Source organism: Tamandua tetradactyla, chromosome 13, assembly GCF_023851605.1.
Source record: "Tamandua tetradactyla isolate mTamTet1 chromosome 13, mTamTet1.pri, whole genome shotgun sequence".
In the NCBI taxonomy this organism is placed as follows: domain Eukaryota; kingdom Metazoa; phylum Chordata; class Mammalia; order Pilosa; family Myrmecophagidae; genus Tamandua; species Tamandua tetradactyla.
In genome coordinates this window covers 862,018-888,068 of record NC_135339.1, presented here as the reverse complement: position 1 = coordinate 888,068, position 26,051 = coordinate 862,018, and the positions used below count along the sequence as shown (strand labels likewise).

Genomic DNA, 26,051 nt, shown 5'->3' with positions numbered 1-26,051 from the left:
GAATTAACATCACGAGACTGAGAGAACCTTCTCGACCAAAAGGGGGAAGAGTAAAATGAGACAAAGTGTCAATGGCTGAGAGATTCCAAACAGAGTCGAGAGGTTATCCTGGAGGTTATTCTTACGCATTAAGTAGATATCACCTTGTTGTTCAAGATGTAGTGGAGAGGCTGGAGGGAATTGCCTGAAAATGTAGTGCTGTGTTCCAGTAGCCATGTTTCTTGATGATGATTGAACAATGATATAGCTTTCACAATGAGACTCTGCGAATGTGAAAACCTTATGTCTGATGCTCCTTTTAGCTACTATCAATAGAAGAGTAGAACATATGGAATAAAAATAAATAATAGGGGGAACAAATGTTAAAATAAATTCAGTTTGAAATGGTGGTAAATGAATGCGAGGGGTAAGGGGCACGGTACGTATAGATTTTTTTCTCTATTATCATTTTATTTCTTTTTCTGTTGCCTTTTTATTTCTTTTTCTAAATCGATGCAAATGTACTAAGAAATGATGAATATGCAACTATGTGATGATATTAAGAATTACTGATTATATATGTAGAACGGAATGATTTCTAAATGTTCTGTTCGTTAATTTTTTTTAATTAATAAAAAAAGTTAAAAAAATAAAGAACAACAATGGTATGGTCACCTTTAGAAAATGCTTATAAGAAAGAGGGGCCTCGATTGTATGCTTTTAGAGCAGATATATTAAGTCCAGAGTGGTGATTATTATTTCTGGATTTCGAGAGGCTGTTTTATATATATATAACCTGATATTTAGAGATAAGAACAAAGCCAAACAGGTTGTGGTTAAAGTAATTCAGAACACAAGGGTAAGGAAGACAGTGTCTACATTTTAGAACCACAAACCACACATACCCTTTGAGACCAATGGAAGAAAGGTTTACTTGGTTTGGAACTGTAATTTCCTGTAGGGCATAATCTAACTCTATCTGTATAGCTCATTTGAACAAGTGAAACACAGGGATCCCAGATAAAGAAAGAGGTTCTTTAATCCTGTATAGATTATTGTAATACCTGGATACATCCTACAGTATAGTAAGCAGATAATCAAAACGTATTAGCAAAGTCCCTTGAGGGTTGGGAGAAAGAGTATGGAACTATTAAACCTAACCATTAGGAAATCCCCTGATACTGTATCAAACTTTAGGGACACCTAAATCAATAGGCCACACCTTCAATCACAAAGATAACTCTTGTGAAGCTTATGTAGATAGTGGTGAAGCTTAGACTACCTATAGCATGCCTAAGAGTTACTTTTGGAGGACCTCTTTTGCTGCTCAGATGTGACCTCACTCTCTGTAAGCCCAACTCTACAAGTGAAATCACTGCCCTCCCCCTTACATGGGACATGACATCCAGGGGTGAAAGTCTCCCTGGCAACTTCCAAATTGCCAAGAGTTCAAATAGAGTGGAAAGGCTACTCTGGAGGTGCTCTTATGCAAGCTTCAGTTAGACCTTGCTATTTATCATAACCTGCTAACCCCCACCCAGGATCATTCCAGCCAATCATAAAGAATACCTAGGGCAATATATAAGTTCCACAAGCGTTCCATGCACTTTCCGTGCACTAGAAAGGTAACTTTCCAGAAACCTACAATCTCCAGATAGGTCCCTGGGTCCAAGTAAGTTCTGAAACCTAGCCCAGCCTCTCCAGAACATCAGATATTTCCACCTTCCTAACCCAAATTGGTGACAGACCCTTCAGTATGAAAAATTTAGAATGGACATAGCCCAAACACCCCTAAAGAGAGGGATAGAAAGATCAAAGGTGATGGTGGAGTTATACAGAGAAGATAGAATTTAACAAATGAATATTAATGCTGAATCATTAAACTGCTATCTCTTTTAGTCTCCAATATCTCAGAGCAGATAGAAGTAAAATCTAAAATTGTGGAACTGTAACGCATATCAAATTCTGAAATATGTTCTATAACTAACTGTGGTGCTGTGCTTTGAAATTTACTGCTTTTTTGTATATATGTTATTTTTCACAAAAAAGAAGGAAAAAAGTCTATTGTGATGATAAAAAAATATTTAAGCCTTCTAGCCTCCTATATTCTGGAACAGCTAGAAGGAAAAATCTGAGAGGATTGTATGGCTGCCCATGACAAACTCTGGGATCTGTCCTGTAACCTATTTGTTGAAGAGTGCTTTGAAAACTCTGGATTTTTTTATTCCTTTGCTTTGTATGTATATTATACTATACAATGAAAAAGGTAAAAAATAATAAGTTACAGATGTTATGGTAAAGCTACAAAAATAGAAGAGCAAGCAAAAATGAGGACATAACTGCTCACCTGGAGAACTAGAGACAGACAGCAAAATAACCATAAAAGCAATCAGAAGGAAAGAAATAACAAATATTAGAGGAGAACTAAATGAAATGGAAAACATTAAAGTACAGAGAATCAATAAAACCAGAAGTTGGTTCTTGGAGAAAATCAACAAAATCGATAGACCCTTAGGCTAACAAATAAAAAAAAGAGAGAGGATGCAAATAAGTAAAATCAGAAATGGGATTGGGACATCGCTATTGACCCAGGAGAAATAAAAGAAATAATGAAACGATATTCTGAAGAACATAAGCTGAGAGACAAACAATTTAGAGAAAATGGACAACTTTCTAGGAAAGAATGAACAATCAATACTAATTCAAGAAGAAACAAAGAACCTCAACAAACCAATCACAAGTACAGTGATTAAATCAGGCATCAAAAAAATTCTTGATAAAGAAAAGTCCAGGACCAGATGGCTTCACATGTGAATTTTACCAAGCATTCAACAAAGCTTGAATGAGTTAGATACCTTATCCCTCATATATATCATACCCTTTACCCCTTCCTCTCATAGACCATTAGTATTTCAATCTACTCAATTTATTTTAACCTTTGTTCCCTCTATTATTTATTTTTTATCTGTATTTCTCACTCATCTGTCCATACCATGCATAAAAGGATCATCAGACACGTTTTCACAATCACAGTCACATTGTATCATTATACAATCATCTTCAAGAAACAAGGCTACTGGAACACAACTTTAGAGTTTCAGGTACTTTTCTCTAGGCATTTTAATACACCATAAATCAAAAAGGGGATATCTATATAATGTGTAAGAATAACCTCCAAGATAACCTCTCAACTCTGTTTGAAATCTCTCAGCCCACTGATACTTTATTTTGTCTCATTTCTCTCTTCCTGCTTTTGGTCGAGAAGTTTTCCTCAGTTCCTAGATACCAAGTACCATCAGCATCCTTTCTTAACAAAAGCACTAAAAGGATTGGAAAAGAAGGAAACTTCTTCAACAAGATTGAGAGAATAAATGAAAAACACACAGCTAACATACAAAATGGGGAAAGAGAGAAAGCTTTCCCTCTATAAACAGGAACAAGACAAGGATACCCACTGTTATCACTGTTACTCAACATCATGCTGGAAATTCTTGTTAGTGCAATTAGGCAAGAAAAATAAATAAAAGGTATTCAAATTGGAAAGGAAGCAATAAAAATTTCACTGTTTGCAGATTACACAATCCTGTATGTAGAAAATTCCAAAAAATTTATAGCAAAGCTAGTAGAGCTAATAAACAAGTATAACAAAGTAGCAGGATACAAGATTAACATGCAAAAATCAGTAGTGTTTCTAGTAATGAGCAATCTGAAGAGGAAATCAAGACAAAAAAATTCACTTGCAACGCAACAATCAATCAAATATTTAGGAGTAAATTAAACCAAGTACATAAAAGACCTATACACAGAAAACTATAAAACGTTATTAAAGGAAATCAAGGAAGACCTACATAAATGGAAGGACACATCACATTGATGAATTGGAAGACTAAATATTGTAAAAATGTCAATATACCCAGATTTTACTAATTTACCTGAATTTAAAACTTATCACAGTGGTCAAACAGCATGGTACTGGGATAAAGATAGATATACTAGACAGTAGAACTGAATTGCATGTTCAGAAATAGACCATCTCTTTATGGACAACTGATTTTTGGTAAGGTAGTTTGCTGGTTTGAAACTGTTATGTACCCAAGAAAAGCCTTGTCCTTTTAATCCTAATCCAATCTTTTGGGGGAAGCCCTATTGTTTAGTATGGAACCTTCTATTAGTTTGTTTCCATGGAGATGACACATACCCCATGGAAGGTGGGTGTGACCTTTTGATTAGATTGTTTCCATGGAAGTGTGACCCCACCCATTCAAGGTGGGTCTACTGAGTCCTTTAAAATGGGAAACATTTTGGAAAAGTACAGAAGAGATGTTTGAAGTGCCAAGAGAGATACTTGGAAAGCCAATAGAGAATAGATGCTGAGACAAGGATATCTGGAGATGTAGACAGAAACCAGACCCAAGCAGATGTTGCCATGTGCCTTCCAATGAGATGCTAAACAAGGACCCACACAGTACTGAAAAGCCAGAACCTGGAAAGAGCCAAGGCAAGCTAAGAGCAGAAATGCAGAGTTTGTCCCAGAGAAGCTAAGAAGGAACCAGCAGACACCAGCTACGTGCCTTCCCATGTGGCAGAGGAACCCCCACTGGAAAGGAGAGGCTGAGAGTAATGGAGCTCAGGAGCAAGGGACCAGCAGACACCAGCCATGTGCCATCCCAGCTGAAAGAGATATTTAAATGCCAAAGGGAGTCCAGGCTATCATCTTGTTGATGCCTCAATTCAGACATCTTTATGGCTTTAGAACTGTAAACCTGTAACTCAATAAATCTCCTTTGGAAAAGCTGATCTATAACACAACAACAAAAAGACAAACATCTAATTTTAAAGTGTCAAAAGACATGAATAGACACTTTTCCAAAAAGGAAATACAAATGGCTCTAAAGCTAATGAAAAGATGATCAATTTCACTAGCTATTAGGATAGGGAAATGCAAATCAAAGCTACAATAAGATAACATCTCATATCTACTACAACTGCTATTTTCAAAAGCAGGAAACTACAAGTGCTGGAGAGGATGTGGGGAATGAGGCACACTTATTCACTGTTGGTGGGGATGCAGCTGCTCTAGAAGGCAGTTTGTTGGTTCCTGTGGAAGCTAAGCATAGAATTACTATATGCTTCAGCAGTCCCATTACAGGTATATAATCAGAAGAACTAAAAGCAGGGACATGAATGGACATTTGCAAACATTCTTTTTAATAGCATTATTCACAATTGGCAAGAGATGGAATCAGCCCAAATGTCCATCAACTGAGAAGTGGATCAACAAACTGTGGTGTTTGTGTGTGTGTGTGTGTGTGTGTGTGTGTGTGTGTGTGTATGATGGAATATTATGCAGCCACAATATGCAATAAAGGCATAATGCATACAACAACGTGGATGAACTTAGTGGACATTAGTTAGGCAAAATGAAGCAGAAACAAAAGGATAAATAGTGCATAAACTCACTTATATGAACTAACTATAAGGAACAAACTCTGAGAGTTAAAGTTGAGAACACAGGTTATCAAGAGAAATAAAAAGGTAGAGATTGGGAATCTGATGCTTAAGTAATACACAATGTTCAACAGGATTGAGTGTAAAGATTCACAAAGGGATATCACCATACGGTGTGATGAAAGCAGAATATTGTACGTATAATGAACAAAGCTCAGTGTAAGAATGGTTGAAAGCTGAAGATTTGAGGTATATCTGACACCAGAAGGAATGACAGAGGATAAAACCCAGGCTTGTGTAACTTGGCAAAACCTAGAGTGGGCAATGATGGTGATGAATTATACAAATTTAAGAAAGTATTTACATGAGGGAAAACAAATTAATGTTACCATGGCAAGTATTAAAAATGAGATGATGATATTGTGAGACTGATTGTACACCATTTATGTACTGTATATGTGTGAAGATTTGTCAATAAAAATATTAAAAACAAAACAAAAGCCCAGTGGATGCCAGCCCTGTGCCATCCCAGCACAGTACGGAAGGAGAAAGTGCTGTTCTCTGTAAGGCCACGTGGTGGTTCCATATGAGGCTACATATAGGGTTGTCATATGATACCACAACCTTCTTATGAGGTATATACTGGGAAGACTGAAAACAGGGACACAAATAGGTAGGTATTTGCACTAGTGTTCATGGCAGCATCATTCACAATCTGCAATGACAGAAGTGGCCTAAGGGTACATCAACTGACAAACAGAAGGGTGAACTGTGGTTACATATACGGATGGAATATTGAGCAGCTACAGGAAGGAATGAAGTCGTGAAGCATGCAACTAAGTGAACAAAACTTGAGGACATTATGATGAGCTAAATAAGCCTGGAATGAAAGGACAAATATTGTATGGTCTCATTAATATAAACCAACTATAATGAGTAATCACTGAGAATTGAATTCTAGAGCATAAGTTATAAGGACATACAAAGTGAGCAGAGATTGGTCAATCAATGATTAAGGAACACAGGATGTTCAATAAGGCTCACTATAAAGGCTACTAGACTGTAAGCTCTTAAGCAGTCACATGTATTCCTGAATTTTAACTGTTATTTATAAATTCTGAGATGCTGTGTTTTTCATGTATAACCTGGAACTTTGGTATCTGCGTGACACCTGAAACTCAGAGGTCTGCAGCAATGAAAGTCAGCATTACTCCTTACAGCAAGTGTTAAAGAAGCTGAAAAAGAGATCAGACTTCAGAGATAAGAATGAAATGGACCTGGTTAGGTCTAAGGTAAATCAGAATGCAGGGTAAAAGATGGTGGTACCTGTATTTTTCACCAAACACTACATGTTTTTCTATTTATCTCTATTAAGACCAAGATGTTCCATTCTTTCTAATTTGCTAAGCCTCTTTTAAAGGATTTTATTTGGAGATCTGTAGATGTACACGTAGTAAATAACAGTGATCCCATATATTTCTCATCCACTTTACCCCAATGATAATATAATGCATACTATCAACCAAAAACTGATATTGATTTATTCAACTGACCTTACCAGATTTCACAATTTATATCATCCATGTATTTTTAGTTCTATTTAATTTTCTCACATGTAACCACAACCAAGACACAATCAATTCCATGAAAAGGATCTCTCATACGATGCTTTTGTAATGACAGCCACCTCCATCTCCCCTTCCTTTTGTTGTTGTGTTATACATTGGCTAATCTGCTCTTCATCTCTAAAATTCTGTCACTTCAAGATGTCGAATAAATAGAATCATATAGTACTATAACAAAGTCTCATTCCATTTTGGATATTCACTGACAGATTTCAAGCCCACCTTTGTGTCTTCCGTTTTTGCCCCACATTCTGGAACATCAATAAGAAATCCTAGGTGTTTCCTCTCTTGGTATTGGTAGGAAGTTTACCACACAAATCCTGATCTTCTAATGGGGTTCAGCCCAGCACTAATGACAATAAAAGCCAAATCAATCTCTTCCTTTCTCTCTCAAACCATTTCAAACCTACCTTGGAGTTGGTAATGTTGTTACCAAACTCCTTTCAGTTTCCATATGGTGACTGTCAGTGTAGAGATATGTTATTAATACTTGCATTCATCTTGTATTCTGAAATCCTGCTGAAGTAACTTATTATAGGAGTTTTATTATAGATTCTTTAATTTTCTACATATCATGTTTGGTAAAATTCTCCCGTGGGCTAAGAAATCTCTTTCTGGAGAGCTTTTACTTAAAATCCAATTTCCTTATGGTTAAAAGACCATTCAGATCATCCACATCATCTTGGTCAAGTCTTGGTAGTTTGTAGTTTCCAAGCAATTGGTCTATTCTACATTATCAAATTTATGAGCAGAAAGTTGTTGACAGTTTCTCTTACTATCCTGTTAATGGCGACAGGACCTACAATGTTTCTTGGTGATTTGTCTTCTCTCTTTTTATTTTTCAGTCTTACAAGAGGTTTATCAATTTTATTGATAAAATTTCTGTTCTTATGTTTTCTTCCTTTTCCTAGCTGTAGATTATCTTGTTCTTTTCTAGTTCCTTGTAGTAAGTTAATTACAGATTTGAAACCCTTCCTCTTTTCTAATGTTATGATTTAGTGCTATAAATATCCCTATCAGCACTGCTTTAGTTGCTTCCCACATATATTAATTTGGTAATTTTCAGTTCACTAAGTTCTATGCCTTTTTAAAAAAATTCCACTGAGATTTATTTTTTGACCCTAGCAATATTTAAAAGTGGTTGTTTAATTTCCAAGTGTTTGGATATTTTTGTTATCCTTCGGTTATTCATTCATGGTTTATCCTATTTTAGTCAGAGAACATACCCTGTACGATTTCACTATTTTTAAATTTGTTGAGGTTTAATGGCTCAGGATATGGGTTATCTCTGTATATGTGCCATGGGCAACTGAAAAGACTATGTATTCTGCTGCTGCTGAGCAGAGAGTTCTATAAATGTTGATTTGTTCCTGTTGGTTAATGGTTTTGTTTAGCTCTTCTATATCCATATAATTTTTAGTCTAGTAGTTCTATCAATTGCTAAGAGTGATGTAAAGTCTTCAACTACAATTGTGGATCTATGTATTTTTTCTTTCAGCTCTATACAGAGGCCTTGTTTTTTTGTGCAGACACATTTAGGATCATTGTCTTTCTAAGACAGAGCCTATTATCATTATCAAATTCTCCCACTTTGTTTCAAGTAATTTCCATTGCTCTGGAGACTACTTTATCCGATATTAATAGGGCCATTCTTGCTTTGTTTGGATTAATGTTTGTATGAAATACCCTTTTCCTTTCTTTTATTATTAACCTTTCTTTGTGGTTGTGTTTGAAGTTTCTTGTAGATAACATATTGTTCAGAATTATCTACTCTGCTGACTTTTATTTTATATGGTGGATTTAGATTATTTACACTTAAGGTATTATTGATATGTTAAGCTTAAATCTGCCATTTTATATGTTTCTGTCAGTTTCCTATTTCTCATTCATTTGTTCCTCTTTTCATACTTTCCTCTTGGTAACCTGAACACTTTTCTTAGTAGCTGTTCTAGGTATCAATCACTTATCATAGTCTACTGATATCAACATTTTACCATTTCAAATAAAATGTAGAAACCTTAATTCCATCTAGGTGCCTTTACCCTCCTCATTTATCAGATATAATTGTTGTATTTCCTCTACATACAGAAGCACCATTTCATACATTATAAACTTTGCTTCAACTATCAAAATTGATTTCAGAAACTCATGAGAAAGATGCTTTATCATTACCCTGATTTTTAAACCACTTCAGATGTTCTTCTTTATTTTTTGAAGTTCCAAGCATTAATTTATTATCATTTCCTATCTATTTAGAGAATTTCCCTTAGTCATTTCTTAAGAGTTGGCTTACCAAAAACAAGGTTTATTGGTTTTCCATTAACGGAGAAAGTTTTTATTTCCTGTTCATTCCTGAATATATTTTCAAAGGATACAGAATTTACATGTAACATTTCTTTTCATTTAGTACTTGAAAAAATTTGTACAACTAGCCTTTATAGCTTCAGATAGGAAATTTGCTGTCATTCAAATTGGTGTTCTCCTATACATAATGTGTAATTTCTCTTTGTCTGCTTTATTTCTAGTTATGAGGTGCTTTGTGTATGAATTTCTTTGGGTTTATCCTATATGAAGTTTGCTCATTTTCTTTAAAGTGTAGGTTTACACCTCTGCCAAATATGGGAAGTTTTCAGTCATTATTTCTTCAATACTTTTTTAGTCCCACTCTCATCTCTCTCTGAGACTGCTGATGATACAAATTTCAGTTGTTATTATCCCATTTTTAAAATATAATTCTCATCATTTCCATAACTTCCAACTTTGCCTAAGTCACTATAATCACCCAAAAGGAAAGCTACAATAGTTCCCTAATGAGCTCCCTATATCCTTAGTTCCTTGCCAATATTTTTTCTCTACAGAAGTCATAAAGATCTTATGAAAATATAAATCCGATTTATTCATTTGCCGAAAGTGCACCAATAAGTAAAGTATAAAATTAAGTTACTTAATAAGGCTTATGATATTCTCATCTTTTGTATAATAGGTACCTTTCTGACATCATTTCCTGCCCTTCTCCTGTCAATCACTCCCCTCCTGCCATTGTGGTTTTTCTGTTATTGCTCTAAAACATTAAGCACATTCCTGCCAAAAGAGCTCAGCAGCTACTGCTACTCCTGCTGATAAGAGGCAGAATCCAGATGGCCCAAATACTCATTTCATTCACATTTCTGCTCTACTGCTGATCTTATTAAGGTCCCCCTACTATTCTCCTAAAAGTAACACACCCAATCAACCTAACTCTGCTTTCATATACTTGTAGTTTTTATCATCACAGAACATATAATACATGTAAATATCTTGATTTTTTTGTGTTTAGTGCTACTTGTATATGCTCGTTTAGAGATATCTTCTTCACTACTATACCCCCAACTCTTAATAAATGATTGTTACACAGTGAGTGCTCAAAAATTATCTGCTTAATGAAAAACAAATGTATGAATGAATACTTGATAGCAGCAAAAATGCAGGACAATGTAGGTAAGATGGGCAACTGAAACTGCTTGGAAAAACACAGAATCACAAAGAAAATAATAAAGTAAAGTTGAAATGAATCAAGATTGGACTTTGGGCAGATGTAAGAATATAAATATTGTAGAAATGAATCAATAGGAGAATATTTTTCGTGAGAATCATATCTAGAGATGTGATTTAGGAATTAGTATTCTAAGTTCCTCCCAAAGCCTGTAAAGAGATATTCATGTAGAACATTTCAAAGTTGTCATCTCCTGAATTAATCATAGAGAAATAATATGCCTGATATTCATCTGTATAGTACTCACAAACTCACCTGGGAGGCTCTGGCATGGGAATTCTTCCTCTAATACACATGGTTCCTCCCCTTGTTCCAACCGGAAGATCACCTCTGGTTTGGTAACACAATACCCTATAAAGAGAAATAATTTAGGATTTGGACCAGGCTATCTAGATCTCACAGACTGTAAAGGGGAAGGAAGCTTCTGGAGTTGCTCAATGAAGGCACCACTAGAATACTTCACTGGAGAGGTGAACACAGATATTTTCCTGATGCTCCAAATGATTAGTCAATAGTGACACCTGACTCCCAATCTCAAATATCATTGAACTCTACAGAGGGTCCAAGTGCTTCAATAATTGAAAAAATAAATGAATGCTTTGTATAATTATATAGGAAACAGACCTTACCCAATGAGACAAGGTTGCTATAGTTCTCCAGCATCACATCTCTATACAGGGACCTCTGAGTAGGGTCCAGGTGCTGCCATTCCTCCTGGGTGAAGCCCACAGTCACATCTTTAAATGATACTGAATCCTGGAATTTCTGTTCCAGCTGAAATGTCAGAATTAGGTAACATTGGAAAAGATGTATAGAAACTAATTCTTACCATAATTGCTGTTAACAGCTTACAAACTTACCTAAAAAGTAGTTTACAGAATGTTCGTTTAGCTTTGTACTTTGTGAGAAGAGAAATCACAATAGAAATACACTACCACTGCACTGATATTGATTCATACAAAAAAAATTATCAAGTTCCCACAATATGCCAGGAACTATTCTAGTTTTTGAGAATACTGATTAATAAAAATTTTATTTTATTCAACATAATATATGCAGTAATATGTTACAAGTGCTATGGTGAAAATACATACAAGAAATACATGTAAAAGTGTTCACACTAGGAGCCAAAAATGAGTTCTATTTTGCTTCATTGAGGAAGTACAGCTGCAGTTTAAAGAGTCGCATTATGTCCTTCATAAGCACAGGGTCTTGGCATAAGCAAGGGTACAGTTCCTCTAATACACTCTAACAAAGCAGAAGGGCAAACTATTCAGGAGGAATAGAAAACATGGCCTGAGGCTGCGATGAGATTAAGGGCCATGCAGATATTTAGGAAACGGATGAAGGGGGAATTTTAGACCCATAGTTTCTGAAGTATTTGATCATTCACAACCTTCAAAAACATTTCTGAGCACCACAAAAGACTTTTTTTGTAAATTAGAGACATACACTGCCAACACATTTATTATAAATTTTAATTTTATTCTTATTTAAATATGTAGAAAGCCTAATATTTTATTTCATTACAGTACATTTTATAGGTTCTAACCCTTCAGTTCAGAGGCAATACTTAGGATGTGTAGAGCAATCACGGAAAGATTTTGGCAATAATGTACTCAAAGGTACATGCAGTTTAGAGATCACTGCTGTGAAAAAAAGGGAATCAAAGAAGAGATATGAGCACACACTAAAATGACATATGTGACTAGGATTTTATTTGTAGTACCAATACTATTTAAAAAGAGAAGGGAGAAATTAAGGAATGACGACAACAATACTAATACAATTGTGAACTGACACTATGAGAAACACAGCAACAGAATGATGTCGCTAATTCACTGGGCAGAAAGGAAATGATTCCCCAGGCTTTCTGTATGAACACAGATAGTATCACTAAGTGCAACTGGGAAATTAGTAGCAAACAGATTGAGCACAGTACTTTAGCAAGAAAGGCTTTAAGTATATTGAAAAGGAAAAATCTGGTGATGGGTGAAGCTATTAAGAATGAATTAGAAGACTCTCAGAGAACTTCAGGGTCGGAGGAGAGAAAACTATCAAGAACCAAATCGAAGGGAAAAATATGACAGAGAAAGAATAGATGGTAATCGCCATGAAGGAATTTTCTGAAAGAAAAAAAATAAGAGTGAACAGTATTAAAAATTAAGAGGTTGTAATTATTTCAGTAAATGCAGAAATCATGACAAGAACTCTTATCAAACTAAGAAGAAAAAGAAATTTCCTCAATGATAAAGAATTTCTACAAACACCTACTGCATGATGAAATATGGGAAGTGTTCAATATAAAACATAAGACAAGGATGCCTGCTCCATTCAATTTTACTCAACATTTTCCTAAAGCTCTTAAAAGTAAATAAGGGAAAAGGAAATTACATACATAAAAAAGCCAAATAAAAGTAGTTTAGAATTTAGATGCCAGTTCAATCTAAAAATCTTAGCTATTTCTTTCTCTTAGCAAAATTAGCAGACTAATTTTTTTTTTACAATATTTTCAGTTTTATTATAAAAATGTGCACAGAACAAAGATTGTCATTTCTTGGCTCTGCTTGCATTCAGTACTTACTTTCGAGCACCTTTCTTTGCTTTTACCATTTTGATGAAATTCTTATATCATTTCATGCATTCCTTCTTTGTCCTGTCAGGCATGGTTTCTGCTATTTTTTCCACCTTGCAGGTATATTTACTGAATATGTTTTCAAAGCTTGTTCCAAAAGCTTCTGCTCTTCTGTTGTCGAAGAGGTGGAATCTGGACATGGCCCTTCAAATCTTTCTGAAGGTGTGGCATTGTCTGCTTGGGGTACCACTCCATGTTCTTTTTTAAGTCTATCAAAAGCCTTTTTTTTTTTTATGTCACATTTTTGATGAGGGTCAAGTTTTTAGAGACTCTATGCTCTGCTAATTATATCACCGGCAGTTGTCTTGACTTAGAAGAATGCATGTTCATGTAGTTGGCAATAACTTCCCATCTTGAACTCATTCCAGGAGGGAAGAGATTCAGTTTTAATTAGTAATTGTAGATCATCTTTGGATCAATTTTTACTGCTGTTTCCACCTCTGCCGATTGATTTCTCAGCATTTCTAGATGCCTATCACATACGAGCCTTAGCCTTCTCTTTCTCTTTTTAAATCTGCTCATTTATCTCTTCTGTTTTTCCAGAAACAGGCAGAGCAGCCTTTTCAACTTCTTTCATAGATGATGTGAGTGTCTCATTCAAGTACTGTAAACTCACTAGCTCAAGTTGGCCATAAAGTTTTCCCCCTTCTTCCATCACTTTTACCAGTTCTGCTCCATTGTCAGAAAAGTGATTCCAGGTCTTATATAAATTTGGAAGTTTTTGCCTTTCCTTTCTAATGGCTTTTTTTCTGGATATCTTTTTCCTTCTTTGCCAACAACGCTTGCTGTCTAATTTTCTAGTCTTTTCTCCCCTTAGCTAACCGAACAGCTTCTAATTAGCTTGTCTTTGTTTTCTCTAGTTTCTTGCACCTTCCATTTTACTTCTGCTTTTGTTTTATTTTCTGTTTCCTTCTTGGCTTTTTCTTCCTGCTTGAACATTCTATGCTTGGATCACTATGCTATATGCATTATAAACTTATGTTCTTATTCTGTTTCTTTTCCTTTGTATACTTGTTGCTCTGTTTGCTTTTCAGTCCATCTCTTCTCATCACAACATTCGGCTTTCTTCTTAGATGAAGAAATTCTAAGAATGAAAATTTTACCAGAAGGAACAAAATGCATCTACATCTTCAAATGATGAATTCATATCACTAAGTTTCAGAACATCTGTCCTATTTGACCATCTAGAATTCCCTTCAAACAACTGGGAAAACATTTAAAAAAAATTGTCCTTTTCTTCACTTTTGGAAGGTACTGAGTTACCAAAAGTAGGATCTACACTATTAAACTCTTGTGTTTTCACTGGATCAGACAACATTTCATAAGCTTTGATTATGCAAGTGAAGTAGTCATTATCTCCTTCTTTCATTGGTTCACCAGCTGATTTCTGTTTGTCTGGGTCATGTTTTAAAACTATTGCTTTATGAGCAGTCTCTGTGTAGCTTTGTATCTTACATGGCCAACTCCAAGAACTGCGTAATGATCCTGATTCTTCCAGTCTTTGAGATCAAGCGTTTCCAGAATGGGAAACTCTTCTAACTGCAATTCTTCATCTTCTGACTCCTCTGGTAACTCTTTTTCATCCTCCAGTTCCAGAATTGAGAACCTGAGTGATGGCAGTGCACTGGCTATCTGCAGCACTTGGCAGGAGCGGCATGATGGTGCTAGGGTCAGCCCCATGGTGCCCAGTTTGCAACCAGGGTGGAGGGTGCTTAGCATTCTCTCAGACTCTATCTCCACATCCAAGCCTTTAAATTTTTAATGCTATTATGAGCATAAAAATACGAAAATCTCTGCAGAAAATTACAAAATATTAATGAAGAAAACTAAATAAAATCCAAGTTCAAGTTATCCAAGTTAATACCTTGGAATAAAAATTGTTAATCCAATGTATTAACAGACTGAGAAAGCTCAGTATTATAAAACTATCAATATTCCCCACATTGATGTATAGATTCACAGCAACATCAATCAAAATCCTAGCAGAAACTCTGCTGAGTATTAGACAGGCTAATTCTAAAATATGTGGAAATGTAAAGAGCTAGCAATAGACAAGACAATCTTGATGAAAAATGATACCAGAAGACATATTATCATAAATCAAGAACTATCATGAATGGTGTGACACAGGCTTAAGGATTTCAAATGTATCAATGGAACAGAAAAGAGTCCAAAAACTGATCCATACATAGTAAGGGTGACAAAGGAACAATCATTTCAATAATAGTGCATATTTAATTAAAATGAATATTTACTGCTATATAAAATGTATGCAGACAGCTATTTGAGATCATTTGTAGATCTAAATTTGAAAAGTAAAACATTAAAAACTATAGGCTGATTTAAATGCTAGTGATCAATGAAAGCAAGGGGTATGGTAGGTATAATCTTTTTTTTTCTTTTTCTATTGTCTTTTTATTTCTTTTTCTGAATTAATGCAAATGTTCTAAGAAATGATGAATATGCAACTAAGTGATGATACTGTGAATTACTGATTATATATGTTGTTTTATTTTGTTTATTTTTTTAATTAATAAATAAATTTTAAAAAACAAAAACAAAAAACTATAGGCTGACGGTGAGCCACAGTGGCTCAGTGGCAGAGTTTTTGCCTGCCATGCCAGAGACCTAGGTTCGATTCCCAATGCCTGCTCATGCAAAAAAAAAAACTATAGGCTGAACCCTCAATCTTGGAGTTCAACCCAATGAGACATACCTGCAAAAGAGAAGCTAAACCTACTTATAACTTATAATGGTGCCTAAGAGTCACCCCCAGAGAACCTCTTTTGTCACACACTTGTGGCTTCTCTCTCTAAGCTAATTCAGCAGGTGAACTCACTGCCCTCCCCCCCGCCATGTGGAAGATGACTCCCAGAGGTGTAAATCTCCCTGGCAATATGAGACAGACTCCCAGTATGAGCCAGGACCCAACATCATGGGACTGAGAAAGACTTCTTGACCAAAACGGGGAAGACCCAAAATAATGTTTCACTGGCTAAAAGATTTCAAACAGTTGAGAGTTAATCCGAAGGTTATTCTTATGCATTATATAGATATCCCTTTTTAGTTTACAATGTATTGGAGTGGCTAGAGGGAAGTACCTGAAACTGTTGAACAATATTCCAGTAGCCTTAATTCTTGAAGATGATTGTATAACTATATAGCTTTTAAATGTGAACATATGATTGTGAAAACCTGTCTGATGTCCTTTTATCCAGGGTATAGACAGATGAGTAAAAAAAATATGGATAACAAATAAATAATGGAGGGGATAAAGGGTTAAAAATTGGGTAGAGTGAAATGCTAATGATCAATGAGAGGGAGGGATAGGGAGTATGGGGATGCATGAGTTGTTTTTTTTTTCCTTTTTATTTCTTTTTCTGGAATGATGCAAATGTTCTAAAAGTGATCATGAATACACAATCATGTGATGATATTGGAAGCCAATGATTGTATTCTATTGTATACTGTGATTGGATTGTATGTGTGTGAAGATTTCAAAATAAAAATATTTTTTAAAAAAACATTAAAATTTTTGGAAACTTTTTATTTTCTAAAAGGTATCTTAAACAGGACACAAATTACATTACCCATACTATATTAAAATTAAGAATATATCTTCATCAAAAAGCAGCAAGGGAGGGACCATGGCCCAGTGGCAGAACTCTTGCTTGCCATGCTGAGGACCTGGGTTCAATTCTCGGTGCCTGCCCATGCAAAAAAAAAAAAGGCAGCAGGGAATAAAAATGAAATACAGAGTAGGAGAAGACTTCCAGAATACATAATCTGACAAAGAACTCCTGCACCCAATGTTGAAAGAAATTCTATACATCAGTGGGGGAAAAAACGAAACATCTCAATAGCAAAACTGGCAGCAAACTTCAACAGAAACTATGAAATTCAGAAGACACTAGGAAGAAATTTGAAAAGGCAATTTGCAAATGAAAAGAAAATTGCCCCCAGAGAAGTCTATATCCAGCAAAAATAACTCTTTTAAAGTGAATATAATTTCCAGACAAATGAAGGTGAAAAAAATTATCAATAGCATAAGTGCACAAGAAGTTCTTCAGACTGAAAGAAATTGATATTTGAGGTAAACACAAAACTTCAGGAAGGGATGAAGAAAAGCTGAAAAGGGAATTTAAAGCAACAATAGTAATGTCTTCCAGAATTTATTACACTTGTATAAAAACAAAATACATCCTAACAGTAGCAAAAAACACAGGAAAGGGTTAAATGAATTAAACTGTTTTGGGTTCTTACATTGTACTTGAAATGGAAAGGCACTAATTTAAGGTAGACAAAAATAAGTCAAAATATCTACTGCAGTGATATTTACTATAAATACTAAAAAAATACAAAATGGTATAATGGAATAAAAAAAATGCCTATCAGAGGAGAATGGATAAATAGATTATAGTATTTTCATTCAACGGAACACTATGTAGCAATAAAAAGAATGAACTTCTGGTACACACATCATTATAGATGAATTGAACATGTATTGAATAAAAGAATTCTGATAGAAAAATGTATTCTTTATATTCTGTGTAGCTGAGTTTCAAAAACAAGCAATGGTAAAACTCAAAACAGTATGTACCTTTGGGGTAGGAGGAAAAGATAGGTTGCCGTAGATTGATAGGGTCACAAAGGGATGCTGAAAAGTGCTGTATCTTGTTCTGGGCCATGGTTATAATAAGTACAATGAGCAGTACATAATTATGGTGAATTCACTTTACATCCCTTACTGTATGTATGTTACACTTCAAAAAAACAAATAAACAAAAAGAAAAATAATCCAAAAAAGGAAGACAATGACATAAATCAAACAGTGAATGAATATAAAATCAGCAATAACTATTTCCTAGTAAATCTATAGCTAGCAGCTGTAGGAGTTGCAAATGCATAATATGTAGTTTCTGAAAGGATGAAAGTTTGAAATTGTGAGACTTTCTTAAGTTGCTAATAAAGAAAATGAAAATAAAATCTTAACATATTTTGATGCAGCTACATGGGTACCAAGGCTAAGGTTCCTTAAATATACGAACTGAGGAGAGTACACTAATTTAGAGTAAACTAAGACACATTTAACAATATGGAAGGTCAAAGGAAGTGATAAAATTAGCAGAACGCCAAGATCTTCAGAATGAGTTTTTTCAGCAACTGGCCCTTAATGAACAGCTGAAGGGACTTCAAACATACTTTATGGCAAGCAGCTCTCACATTTTAGGCACCAACTTGGGAGATTATCTAACTCATCCAAAAGAAAAGGCAACTTACAGTAGACTCAGACTCAAGAGATCTCAAATTCTGAAACTATCAAACTACATATTCTTTAAGCCAACTATGTCATATAAATTTCCAAATATAAACATTTATAATAGAACCTACAAAATAAAGCTGCTTTAAGGTTGTATTAGCTAGTCCAGAAAATGTAGTTAACATAGTACCAAGATCATAGTTAGAATTCTCAGAAATTCAATTTGAAAGTTTCCTAATACAGTAGATGTAGTTTTAATAAAATTCTTAAGAAAGAATACTGTATTAACTAGGGTTCTCTAGAGAAACAGAATCTGCAGGAAATATCCGTAGATATAAAATTCATAAAAGTGTCTCACGTAACCATGGGAATGTAGAGTCCAAGGACATAGGACAGGCTACAAGCTGGCAACTCCAATGAAGGTCCTCAATGAACTCTCAAGAGAGGCTGGCTGGACAGCCATGAGAATGGAAGAGTCCAAAATCCATAGGGCAGGTTGTGAAGCTGGCAACTCTGATGAAGAGTCAAGGTTACCTCCACAGGAGAGGCTCACTGGCTGAAGCCAGATGAGTGACCGTCTTTTCTGAATTCTCCTGAAAAGCCTTTTGGTGATTAGATTAAACATCAGTCATTGCAGAAGACACCCCCCTTAGCTGATTACAAACAATCAGCTGTGGATGCAGCCAACCTAATCATGTTTTAAGTCCATGAAATATCCTCACAGCAACAGAGAGACCAGCGCTTGTCCAACCAGACAACTGGGAACCATCACCTGGCCAAGCTGACACATGGACCTGACCATGACAGTCCACCCTTTGTCAACTTGGCAGCTACAAACATCACCTTAAACCATACTTAATCTCTAAACAGAAAATAAAGGACACATTTTTTCTTCACCTAACAAAATTCAATTGTTCTGTGTACAACCAGAAATGTATTAAATCTCCCCAGAATAGTGTGCAAGTTCTTGGGCGATATTCACTCTTAAACCTGATATCTTAAAACTTAAATACCATAACATGAACAAAACAGTATTACAGTTCTCGTTTCTGTAACTGATCACATGGTCATAGTTCATATTTATCACTACCTTCTTCTGCCACCCATTCCATGTTTCCTTTACCCTTGGCAAGCACTTCAGGTGGCCATTGTTCTTTGCCTGGTGGGATGTTCTAGTTTGCTAGCTGCCGGAATGCAACACACCAGAGGGATTGGCTTTTAATAAAAGGGGATTTATTTCATTAGTTCTTCAGAGGAAAGGCAGCTAACTTTCATCTGAGGTTCTTTCTTACATGGGAAGGCACAGGACGATCTCTGCTGGCCTTCTTTCCAGGCTTCTGAGTTCCAACAACTTTCCCGGGGGGTGATTCTTTTCTGCATCTCCAAGGCCTGGGCTGAGCTGCGAGTGCAGAGATGAGGTATGCTGAGCTGCTTGGGCTGTGCTACATTGAGCTCTCTCATTTAAGCACCAGCCAATTAAGTAAAACATCATTCATTGCAGCAGGCACACCTCCTAGCCGACTGCAGATGTAATCAGCAACAGATGAGGTTCACGTACCATTGGCTCATGTCCACAGCAACAGAACTAGGTGCCTTCACCTGGCCAAGTTGACAACTGAATCTAACTACCACATGAGGTGACCCAAACCTTCATTCCTGAAGTCTGAGAGCCACTGGTAGTCCTGCCTGGATTGGGTTCTTGCAGTTTTCCACTGATTTTAATCTCAGGGCATGGTAGCACTAAAAGACACCCCAGGGGATCTCCTATATTCCAGGAAAAGTTTTTTTTTACTTCCACTGTGTAGTTGCAGCCACCCCAGCCAGTAAAGTAATCCCCTTCTTAGCTTGTTGATTCAAGGGCATCAGTAGCCCAAAGTGATTAAGTGGCAGTCATCAATTTCAGTTCAATGGAATCACTGTTGTTTCACCTGGTGGAAGTATTCCCCCTTCTGAAACTAAAACCTGTAGACGAGGAGAGCACAAGGTCACAGGGACAAGAGGCAAAAATTTTCCTAGTGGATCACTAGGGGTAACGGTGAGTGGTACCACTACCATTTCCATCCCTTGGTTCCTGGACCATTGGATCCTGGCTAGGAAACAGCACCATAGAGTGGATGCTGATTCAGGGCATACACAGACTCCTGGAGAGAATCACCCCAGCCCTACAAGGTATTACCACCTAGTTGGCACCATAACTGAGTTTTCAAGAGGCCATTCCAGGGGTGCAAGGGTAATTCAGTGGTAGAATTCTTGCCTGCCATTTGGGAGACCTGGTTTCGATTCCCAGCCCGTGCAATTCTCTAATAAACAAACAAACAAACGAAAAACCAAACAAATAAACAAAATTCAGCAAATGGTACCACAAACAGGTGATAGTCACATGGAAAAAGAATGAAATGTGACCCCAGCCATACAGCATACAAAAAAAAAAAAAAAAAGGGCCATTCCCTGGTTCTGTGAACCCAGCTGCCTCTGGACGATGAGGAACATGATAAGACCAGAAAATTCCATGAGTATGTGCCCATTCCTGCACTTCATTTGCTGTGAAGTGGGTTCCTTGATCGTAAGTCATGCTGTGTGTAATTCCATGATGACGGATGAGGCATTCTGAACTCCACGTATGGTAGTTTTGGCAAAAGCCTTGCATGCACGGAAGGCAAACCCATATTCAGAGTATGTGCTATTCCAGTTAGAACAAATCACTGTGCTTTCCATGAAGGAGTGGTCCAATGTAATCAACCTGCCACCATGTAGTCAGCTGATCACCTGGGGGAGTGGTGCCATATTGGGGGCTGAGTATGGGTCTGTGTTGCTGGCAGACTGGACACTCAGCAGCAGCTGTAGCCAGGTCAGCCTTGATGAATGGAAGCCCATGTTGCTGAGGCCATGCATTAACTACCATCCCTACCACCATGACCACTTTGTTCATGAGCCCACTGCATAATGACAGCAGTTGCTGGGGAAAGAAGCTGACTGGTATCAACAAAATAGGTCATCTTTTCCACTTGATTATTAAAATCTCCCCCTGCTAAAGCTACCCTCTGCTGTACTTCACATGGGACACAAATATCTTCATGTTTTTAGTCCACTCAGATCTATCCACATACCTCTTCCCCAGACCTCTTTGAGACCAATTTTTCAATTATGGTCTTTCCAAGTCCCTGACCATTCAGCCAAACCATTAGCAACATGAATCAGTATACAAATGCACCTCTGGACACTTCTCCTTCCAAGTAAAATGAACAACCAGGTGCACTGCTCAAAGTTCTGCCCACTGGAAGGATTTCCTGTCACCACTGTTCTTCAGGGCCATCCCGGAAAGGGGCTATAGTGCTGCAGCTGTCCACTTTTGGGTGGTACCTGCATTATCATGCTAAACCATCTGTAAACCAGGCTCGTTTCTCTTCCTCAGTCAATTCACTGTAAGGAACCCCCCAAGAGGCCATAGCTCTGGTCTAGGAAAGAGAAGGCAGACCATTTGGGCCACTTCCTCATGTAACTTACTTGTGCCTTGAGGACCTGCTCTGGCCCTATCTCAGATATGCCATTTCCATTTTATGATGGAGTGCTGCTATATATGCCCAACTTTATGGTTTGGTGGGTCAGACAACACTCAGCTCATGACAGACAACTCAGGTCTTATGGTAACTTGGTGGCCCATGGTTAAGCATTCAGTCTCTACTAAGGCCCAGCAGTAGACCAAAAGCTGTTTCTCAAAAGGAGAGTAGTTATCTAGGGCTAATTCCTTCAGGTGGAGTTTGGGTGCCAACTCCTCAGGGCAGGCTGGAGGTGGGGCAGCTATGTCCTCAGGGCAGACTATTATAGGGTTGTCTAGAAAAGACTCAGCAAGATCTAGGGTTTCAACCTCTCCGCCACCATTATTATCAATCCATATATCACTATCTCATTTTTAAGGGTCCCACTCCTTTCCAATCAATGCCCTCACTTTAATGGCAGACACCATGCAAGATTTAGTTTTCAGATTACATTGTAAAGCTGCTACTCTAACAATAATATTCTGAGTCTGATTTTTGGAGATCTCAACTCTGCTGCTCATAGAAACATTTTCCGTGAAGGAATTCATAGAAATATTTACATCTGTCATATGGCACATAAGCTTCTCATTTGAAGCCTTCAGATCATTCCTTTCCCTCATCAATGTATACAGTGTAGCTAAGAACAACCAGCCAACATCTCTATACATCTTATTTCCATAAAACTCCATAAAGTGTCAAAAACATTATCTTCAGAGTCTGGCTTTGTACAAGCAAAACATTAGAAGAATCCACTTCCGGAGAAGATGGCGGCTTAGTAAGACGCGCGGGTCTTAGTTCCTCCTCCAGAAAAGCAACTAAAGAAACAGAAACAATACAAAACAGCTCCCGGAGTCACGACAGAGACCAAAAAAGACAGCGTACCCCATTCTGGAACGGCTGAACGGGTAGGGAGAATCCACTGCTGTGAGATACCCGAGGGGTGCACGTTTTCCCGGCTGGGGTGGCTGGCGTCTGGGGTCCCCTCCACGCATGTGGCTCCCCGGTCTGACTGGGAACATTGGATAGCGGGGCCCTCCCGTCACGCTTGGCGTCTCGGGCCAGCTGGGCAATTTGGACCGGCACTCCCCCAAGCCACGGCCAGCGACCCCCGCCTCCACGCGCGGTTTCCCGGGCCGACTGCCCCGCAGACAAACGACCGCCACGAGCGCCACCTACTGGGCAGGAAAAGAAAAACAGAGCCCAGAGATTCCACAGAAAAACCTTTCAACCAGCTGGGTCCCACACCCAGGGAGATCTGATCAAATGCCCAGACACCAGCAGAAAATAATGGATGACGCTCGGAAAATTGAAGATATGGCCCAATCAAAGGAACAAACCAATAGTTCAAATGAGATACAGGAGCTGAGACAACTAATGCTGAATATACGAACAGAAATGGAAAAACTCTTCAAAAACCAAATCAATAAATTGAGGGAGGACATGAAGAAGATATGGGCTGAACAAAAAGAAGAAACAGAAAATCTGAAAAAACAAATCACAGAACTTGTGGGAGTGAAGGACAAAGAAGAAAAAATGGAAAAAACAATGGATACCTACAATGGTAGATCTAAAGAGACAGAAGCTACAATTAGTGAACTGGAGGATGGAACAACTGAATTCCAAAAAGAAACAGAAACTATAGGGAAAAGAATGGAAAAACTTGAGCAGGGAATCAGGGAACTGAATGACAATATGAAGCGCACAAATATACGTGTTGTGGGTGTCCCAGAAGGAGAAGAGAAGGGAAAAGGAGGAGAAAAACTAATGGAAGAAATTATCACTGAAAATTTCCCAACTCTTATGAAAGACCTAAATATACAGATCCAAGAAGTGCAGCGCACCCCAAAGAGAATAGACCCAAATAGGCGTTCTCCAAGACATTTACTAGTTAGAATGTCAGAGGTCAAAGAGAAAGAGAGGATCTTGAAAGCATCAAGAGAAAAACAATCTGTCACATACAAGGGAAACCCAATAAGACTATGTGTAGATTTCTCAGCAGAAACCATGGAAGCTAGAAGACAGTGGGATGATATATTTAAATCACTAAAAGAGAAAAACTGCCAACCAAGACTCCTATATCCAGCAAAATTGTCCTTCAAAAATGAAGGAGAAATTAAAACATTTATAGACAAAAAGTCACTGAGAGAATTTGTGACCAAGAGACCAGCTCTGCAAGAAATACTAAAGGGAGCACTAGAGTCAGATACGAAAAGACAGAAGAGAGAGGTATGGAGTAAAGTGTAGAAAGAAGGAAAATCAGATATGATATATATAATACAAAAGCCAAAATGGTAGAGGAAAATATTATCCAAACAGTAATAACACTAAAAGTTAATGGACTGAATTTCCCAATCAAAAGACATAGAATGGCAGAATGGATTACGACCCAGCAATACCACTGCTAGGTATCTACTCAAAGGACTTAAGGGCAAAGACACAGACGGACATTTGCACACCAGTGTTTATAGCAGCATTATCTACAACTTCAAAGAGATGGAAACAGCCAAAATGCCCATCAACAGACGAGTGGCTAAACAAACTGTGGCGTATACCTACGATGGAATATTATGCAGCTTTAAGACAGACTAAACTTATGAAGCATGTAATAACATAGATGGACCTAGAGAACATTATGCTGAGTGAGTCTAGCCAAAAACTAAAGGACAAATACTGTATGGTCCCACTGAAGTGAACCGACATTCGAGAATCAGCTTGGACTATATCATTGGTAACAGAGACCAGCAGGAGTTAGAAACAGGGTAAGATAATGGGTAATTGGAGCTGAAGGGATACAGACTGTGCAACAGGACTAGATACAAAAACTCAAAAATGGACAGCACAATAATACCTAAGTGTAATGTAACTAGGTTGGAACACTGAATGAAGCTGCACCTGAAATATGGTTTTTTGTTTGTTTGTTTGTGTGTTTGTATCTTTTGTTTTTGTTTTCTTTTTCCTTTTTATATATATATATATTATTAGTATTATTATTTTAATTCTCTTCTCTATATTAACATTCTATATCTTTTTCTGCTGTTTTGCTAGTTCTTTTCCTAAATCGATGCAAATGTACTAAGAAATGATGATCATACATCTATGTGATGATACTAAGAATTACTGAGTGCATGTGTAGAATGGAATGATTTCTAAATGTTGTGTTAATTTCTTTTCTTTTTTTTGATTAATAAAAAAATTAAAAAAAAAAAAAAAAACATTAGAAGAATCCAATGGTGATATTTCAACTGTCTCTTTTGCCAGCTTTGGCAGTGTCATTCTGATTACAGGAAACAGAGTCCTTAGTGTCTTAGAGTCCAGCCAGAGTACAAAACCAATCGTAAAAACCCACTTTAAAGATTCTATTTCTTAAGAACCACTCCTGGTACCATGATGTATTAACTAGGATTCTCTAGAGAAACAGAATCAACAGGAGATATCCGTAGATACAAAATTTTTAAAGTGTCTCATATAACCATGGGAATGTAGAGTCCAAGGTCTGTAGGGCAGGCCACAAGCTGGCAACGCCAATGAAGTTCCTCAACAAACTTTCAGGAGAGGCTGTTTGACAACTATGGGAATGAATGGAAGAGTCCAAAATCTGTAGGGCAGGCTGTGAAGCTGGTAAATCCAATGAAGGGTTTGGACAAATTCCAGAGCAGAGGCTTGCTGACTAAAGCCGGATGTTCTAGTTTGCTAGCTGCAGGAATGCAATATACCAGAAATGGAATGGCTTTTGAAAAGAGGAATTTAATCAGATGCTAGTTTACAGTTCCAAGTCTGAGAAAGTATCCCAATTAAAACAAATCTATAGAAATGTCCAATTTAAGGCACCTAGGGAAAGATACCTTGGCTCAAGAAGGCCAACAACGTTTAACGTTTCTCTCTCAGCTGGAAGGGCACATGGCGAACATGGCAGCATCTGCTGGCTTTCTCGTGGCTCTACCAAAAGGGACACTCTCCAAAATGTTTCCTCTTTTAAAGGATTCCAGTAAGCACCTCCACTTCAGTGGGTGGAGACACATCTCCATGGAAATCAACT

At 37.1% G+C, this 26,051-nt stretch overlaps 1 protein-coding gene and 1 pseudogene across 10 annotated transcripts in view; both read right to left on the bottom strand.

Annotated features, from left to right (window-relative positions):
• The window catches only part of LOC143653459 (zinc finger protein 33A-like), a 122,252-nt gene that overhangs the window by 86,350 nt on the left and 9,851 nt on the right, over positions 1–26,051 (bottom strand). For all 10 annotated transcript variants that reach the window (XR_013161295.1, XR_013161299.1, XR_013161300.1 and 7 more), the window contains 2 exons: positions 11,214–11,358; positions 10,840–10,935 (listed from right to left, as the gene is read on the bottom strand). Coding sequence is in view for 1 of the 10 variants with exons in the window: in XM_077124485.1 (XP_076980600.1) it covers positions 10,840–10,935; positions 11,214–11,358 (241 nt within the window). In the remaining 9 variants the exon portion in view is untranslated. The remainder of the gene's footprint in view (positions 1–10,839; positions 10,936–11,213; positions 11,359–26,051) is intronic.
• Positions 11,370–14,876, bottom strand: LOC143653461 (dnaJ homolog subfamily C member 2 pseudogene; annotated as a pseudogene).